General features: G+C 37.9%; 1 protein-coding gene across 1 annotated transcript; it reads left to right on the top strand.

The window, feature by feature from the left end:
- The first annotated feature begins 1559 nt into the window (after positions 1-1559).
- LOC137631471 (uncharacterized) lies at positions 1560-5704 on the top strand. The gene is made up of 2 exons (XM_068363237.1): positions 1560-1686; positions 4720-5704. Exons 1-2 carry the CDS (start codon positions 1669-1671, stop codon positions 5557-5559), a joined length of 858 nt encoding a protein of 285 aa, XP_068219338.1. The 5' UTR covers positions 1560-1668; the 3' UTR covers positions 5560-5704.
- The last annotated feature ends 1269 nt before the right edge of the window (positions 5705-6973 follow it).

The following is a 6973-nucleotide window of genomic DNA, read 5'->3' as shown; positions in this document are numbered from 1 at the left end:
AAGATAAGGCCAGTTAATTAAAAATAAAAAATAAAATAAAATCTCGACAATCACGCGCACACTGAAATAAAATAAAGTTTTACCTCGCCGTGATCACTAAACCTTAAATGAAAGTCTGTAACTTCAAATATTGTGAATTAGGGAATTATATGACACTTTAGGTCTTAAATACGAAAATATCAACAATCACACGAACAGAAACAAAATAAAATTTTACCTCGCCTTTATCACAAAACCTTGAATTACCGTCTGTGACTTTTAACGTGTCATATAATTCACTAATACACAATTGTTGGTCTTAAATACCAGATTAAACTACTTTTCCTACTGCTGCGAAGCCAACAATAAATGCAGGATACATATTTACGATGTCACATGAATTATTTATCATTCTGATGAGGGGGTACCTTGAAAACAGAGGGGGTAACTTGAAACCGGTTTCAAACTACCTCCCCGGTAATCTGAAACCGGTTTCAAGTTACCGGGGGGTAATTTGAAACGGGGGGTAACTTGAATCCTTTACACCGGGCCACACCACGCTAAGTCCTCGGCCTCCGCCCCAACTCTCGCCGACCGCTAGTCCGGAGGGCCGCCCGCCCAGGCACCTCCGGTACCAACCCAGGATATTCATTATTAATCATTTCTCAAGGATACTCAGCTTAAATCAGAAGTCCTCTTTTTTCAGAAAGACACAAAGGGTGGGGTCAAGTGTTTTATCAACTGAAATTTCAAAAAATGTCGGAAGTGAGAGACATCGAACGATTTCCAGACGATTGTTGATCATTCCTCGGGGAAACTCAACTTTATCAATGGTCCTCTTTTATTAGAAAAACACTTAAAGGGTCAAGTGTTTTAACAACTGATATTTCATACCATTTGACACCTTACCACCCTTACGGGAAAAGATACCGAGCTGGCATAAGGCTGGCATTTCTCTAAATGAATGACCTACGCTGTTATAAAGAATCGTAATTTTAATCGTAAATTCTTCGTGAAAATATACTGTTCTCGGCCCTATTTCAGTAATATACAGAAAACAGTAATTTTTACCCTATTTTTTTTATTATCCTTTACGGGTTAGTGACCGTAATATCACTCCTTCACATCAACATATCCATTTTTAAAACGGCAAATACCTGGCAGGATTTATCCAAGATTTTTACCGTTTTCTTACGGCAATTTTTCAACAGTGTAACCATAAGAGGGTTGCCGCTTACAGTGAGTCTTACTAGGCTTGTGGAGGATGCTCAGTTTGTTAGCAATCAACCATTTTCTGTCTCAACCTTCCTCTTTTTCATCTTGGCTCTTTTTATTTTGCTGTTTAACTTCTATATGAAATTGGTGTAATTGTCATGTTTTCTAAACACAAGTATTCATGAGAGCGTTGTTATAATAACGATCTGAATAATAATGATAACAATGAAAATTACTATAAGAGCAATAATAATAGTAACCATAACTATAACAATAATAAAAACAAGCTCCAGAACAATAATGAACGGAACCACATAAGAGAGAGAAGAAAGAGAAGAGGTATTCCTCAGTGTGGGAGGAAATAGGAAAAAAGGACACTTCATAAGTAGGATAGAAGTGAAAGGAAATTCTACACCAATATATAAAGGTAGATGCTGTCACATCATTATCATTCATTGTGTCTTCCTCTTCACCATGAAGCTTACTACGACGGTGAGTGCCTTGTGTCTTGTTTCTGTGCGTCCTGTCCGTTTTAGTCCCTCAGTCTTTCAAAAGACAGCACATAACGCGACTCTTGGTCTTGAAGCAAATCCTTTAGTGACTGGAGAGGCTATTTCGAATCTTCCTCACAGGATGAAGACAGGACCTCGAAACTCCTCAACTCAAGGGACTTGGACTACACTCGGGTCTTTGATCCCTGTGTTTAGGCAGAATATAATCCGGATGCATATTGGACTGTTACTATATCTATTATTTTCATCATTTAAATAACCCACAATGTGTGAAAAAATTAAGTTTATTAAGCTTTCGAAGAGACCATCTACCTTCGTCTTCAGAAGACAAATGGTCTGTTTTCTGAAGAGGAAAGGAGATGGTCCCTTTGAAAGCTCAATAAATTTAATTTTTCAAACATTTCAGGCTATTTTATTTATCATAAATACACGGAAAATTATATATTTTAGTGTATTCATTATTATTATTATTATTATTATTATTATTATTATTATTATTATTATTATTATATGCTCAGCTACAAGCCTAGCTAGAAAGGCAGGATGCTATAAGCCCAAAGGGCCCCAGCAGGTAACATAGCCCAATGAGGAAAGAAAATAAGGAAATAAACAAAACTATAATAAAAGTAATGAGCAATGAAAATAAAATATTATAAGAACAGTAACATAATTGAAATAGATCTTTCAAATATGAACTATAAACACTTTAAAAAGAAGCAAAAGGACGAGAAATAAGATAGAATCGTGTGTCAGCGGGATATTGCTAGACTGAATGTATTCATACATTCAAGACCCTGTGAAAAGTAAAGGCGCCTTGGGACACGAGTTTCATACATGCAATCCCCCGCAATGTATTTAATGGTTTAACTTCCGCTCATGAATGGCAGGGGCAATGGACTGTGACATTGCCCTATCGAGCAAGACAATGCCCTAGAGACTGACCATATATACATATGATCAGCGCCCAAGCCTCCTCTCCACCCAAGCTAGGACCAAGGAAGGTCAGGCAATAGCTGCTAATGATACAGCACATAGACCTATAGGCTTCCCAAAATCCCCCATCCTTAGCTCAAAAGGATGGTGAGGTAGCAGAAACCAAAGAAACTAACGATTTTGAGTGGGACTCGAAACTCAATCTGGCGTTCACCAGTCAGAGACGTTACCACATCGGCCACCACAACCCTGTTGGGATTAAAGTCTTCGTGCGGCGTGTGGGGTAAGGGGAAGGGGGTCTGAGGCCTTTGAGAAGATTTTGAAATGTTAAAAAATTTAGCCTTTATAAATACTCATCAATGTTCATGCCATGTAGTTGTGCGAACCAAGCGTGACCACAATGGAAGCTCAGTGCGAATACTGCCGATGTTGAGTGCCAAAGCGAATCGATAAATGATTCAACAAATATCTCAATACTTACTTTTGCCCCAATGTTTGTCAGCACATTGCGTAGACAGTGCGTAACTTACGCGTATGCTGTGCGTGAAAAAGACGTAAATAATATTTTATTCTGCGTACCTCATTAATGGTACATCTCTTTCAACTATGTATCGTGCTACATCGTGCAAATTGCAATGACATAAATCACATTTCATTTTTCATTTTTTACTTCGGTAAATCAAATAGGGGGTAAAGATCCTAAATTAACTAACGATTTTCCATCATGATCTTTAACTTTTCATTACCTCTAATGAACTCTAAATGAAGACCTAACCTAAGATCAAACAAAAATTACATCAACATATAAAAAAAAATATTTACAGTGTTTACAGTTATGCAGAGTTATACTGAGTAATAAGTTGGGTTACACTGAATATATATCTACATAGTTCACGTTCAAAGGAGTTCATTTGTGAATAACCGCGTACATACGCACATACGTTTTTACGTGCTTCTGATCACAATAGATTGTTCTCAGGAAAGAAGACAACGCTAGATAGGGAGACTTGGTAACAGCACCAAGACTTCCGTCACTAATCATTTTGCACCGGTGGATTTGTGTCCCCCACACCTTTTTCAGTGAATGAAGGAACAACGATTGAATTAATCAATCAATCAATCAATCAACGAATGATTCATTTTCCACAGGAAATTTATTATATTGTACAATGGGACAGGGAGAAACCCACAACATGAAGTGGCCGCCATCATCGAACACTTTCATTTTCCCTTGCCTTATATGGCTGTCTATCTAGTCAATCGTATTTTTTGATTTTCTATCAGTTTCTTTCTGCAGATTTTTGTATTCTTAAAGTATTTTATAACTGTAAATAAAATGGCTATTAAACTAAGATATTAAAGTAGAATATAATGAGAAATAGTTCATCCGTCCTATTCTTTGTTTACATTTGTTCAGTCCTTTTCGTGCAATTAGCAAAGGGGAGCCATGTGAACCACATACCAAAATCCAGACAGAACTAGGCTCCTTCCAACAGGCACTTTATTCCTCTTGGAGCAAGAGCCTGTGCTATCCTAAAGACAGCTTAAACTAACCAGCCAACCATTTGCTTGTTCATTTAAATGAGAACTCTACAGATGGAAGGTCTGTGCATAAGGAGAAAACCCATAGAAAATATGTGCATAAGGAAAAAACTGTTCATAGGATGTAATTGTTTTAATTTCAGTCACTCTTAACACCTTCAAAGTCAAGAAAAATACTTTTTAAAAAAATACATCTGCTAAGAATCTACTTTATTTCGAATAAGCACTAACTAACATGATTTAGTATTTTTTTTTTTTTTTTGGCATGTTTATCTAGATAATACGCTTAATCTAGCAGGTACCTGAGACGAGTGTATACCGAATATACTTTTTTTTTTTTAAGTCAGGTTATTTCACGCAAGGTTTGTAAGAACTGCTTTGATTAATTTCTAACGCAATGTGATTCTGCATAATCAATTCTCCTAAGTAATTAACATATTCATTCCATTTGTTGAGAAACCACTAGCTCCTATTTCACAAACTCCTACATACTTTGACTGATTTTTAATGCTAGTTATTCTTTCATTTTTGACCTCAGATTTTCCTGTCCCTGCTGGTGGCGGCAGAATGCAGCCAGCATCAGCGTTATGAATTACCTCCTCCGGGGAGTTATGGTGGATCAACTATATTTTTGGACACTTTTCCTGGGGAGGCACATACTCCCTCTATCATTGAATATAGTAATGATAATACTGACATTCAAAATAACCTAGTTTACGGAGAATCCTTCACATGTAGCCATGGACAGGTCCTCCACGTTGACGGAAGATGCGTCACGCCTCAAGTCATGCGCCACGTTTACGTTTACAATGTACCTGAGCAGCATCACCGCACTGGACCTCCACCTCCTGTCCCACCGCCAAAGGTTGAGCACAATATCGTGTTTGTGCGTCTTCCAGAAAGGACCGGTGATCAGGATCCTATTGTAGTGCCCCCACCTCAACAGAAGAACATTGTGTATGTCCTGAACAAGGGAACTGCCGAAGGTGGCCAGAAGGTTATCACTGTCCCACCACCTCCCAAGAGCAAACCTGAAGTCTATTTCGTAAATTATGGGGATGGCCAAAACCCAACTCTCCCCGGGGGCGTTGATCTCCAGACTGCTCTCAAAAACGCTAAACATCAAGGGGTCAGCCCAGTCATTGGAGGGGGATCAAAAGGTGGAATTACTTATGGAGGTATTTCTTCTGGTAGTGGTCATGACGTTTCAGTAGGTTCCTCAATAAGTGGAGGCACCGGATATGGAGGCATCATAGATGGAGGCATCATAGATGGAGGCATCATAGATGGAGGAATTATATATGGAGGAAATGTATATGGAGACAGCACTAACGGGGAAATCTCATATCCTCCTCCTCGACTCTACGTTTCTCCTTAAACAAGAAGAATTGGTCAGAAAAGAGATATTTCATTCATTAATTAATGTCAAGAATTAGATAGAGATTCTTACTTATGTTTATAGGAGTGTTATTCTTAACAAGGTTAAGTCATTAATATATACAGAACATATATGATACTATTGTTATTTGAAAAATAAATCATTTAAATGCTAACGGTATGTTTCTGTGTCCTTCAGTAATGTTTCAGCCTCCCCATGTATATTTCTGAAAGTCTAATGTAGTTGTCTTATGATATCCAGTCGACGGCACTTGTTTAATTACTAAAACCTGTAGATGCGATGATTAGAAACAGCTATGATGATTTATAAATGATTAATTAAGACACACTTCAGGGAAGATACTACGACTAGAATTAACTCTTTTTATTTGGTCTAGTTTTTTTATAATTGTCAAACTCACCAATCATTCCATCATAACTATATAGGTAGACTTGATTGAATAATGGAGAGGAAATCTAGTAATCTGGTTGGTATATCCTTTTTGTTAATAGTATTCATTTATTGAGGTTGATGTGTTGCTGACTCCCGTTGTTTAAATTTTATCTATATCTTCGTAGTCAAAATTAGCAATAAAATTCTTGATTAATTTTTGTCATTGCATCCTCTCCCCTGGGTGGTTTGCTAGATACATTTGTAATGCTTGATACAGTTGTATCACCTGAGATAGTGATCTTTTTGCTGTTTGGCCACTTGCAATACATTCCATAGACTACCCGACAAAACCACCAAGGGCTTTCCCACACACACACACACATCATATATATATATATATATATATATATATATATATATATATATATATATATATATATATTTGGGCTCAAGCCATGTCGTCCTGATGGAAGTTCCTATAGGGTAGCTTCCTAGGGTATATTACAACTACGGCGATATTCCCAGAGAATTTACCTTAAGGTACCAGAATTCTAACTCCTGGAGCGAGTATCCCTCGTGAAAGGGATATCGCGACATATCAGAGGACGTATTCTAGACACGTCACATGGCAATCTACGACCTGAACAGAGATTTCGTCTCGTAGGAGGTGATTGACGAGATACGAATTCGGGAAAGAAAAAGAGGAGCCGCTCCCAAGGCTTCCCTATCCCCCGATTCGTATGCGTGCCTGGCGCCAATCCTGGCGCCATCTGTATTCCTTTTTGCGTAGCTTAACAACTCGGTGTTTTTTCCTGTTTTTCTCGCAAATCTTGGATTTATTCAGCTTTTCATGGCTTCTCCGTCTTCGTTGGCCTCGGATAAGTTGAGTATAGTGTCTGTTATGTATAAATGTAGGCTCTTGGTAAAATTTTGAGTGATTAATAGGATTAATCTTTGATACAAGAGCCGTAGCCTACCAGAGGTGTCCTGGACACTGTCACTCGCTAGGTATAAATTAGTT

The sequence above is a fragment of the Palaemon carinicauda genome, chromosome 39, assembly GCF_036898095.1.
Source record: "Palaemon carinicauda isolate YSFRI2023 chromosome 39, ASM3689809v2, whole genome shotgun sequence".
NCBI classification, from domain to species: Eukaryota; Metazoa; Arthropoda; class Malacostraca; order Decapoda; family Palaemonidae; genus Palaemon; species Palaemon carinicauda.
This window is presented reverse-complemented; position numbering and strand designations above follow the sequence as displayed.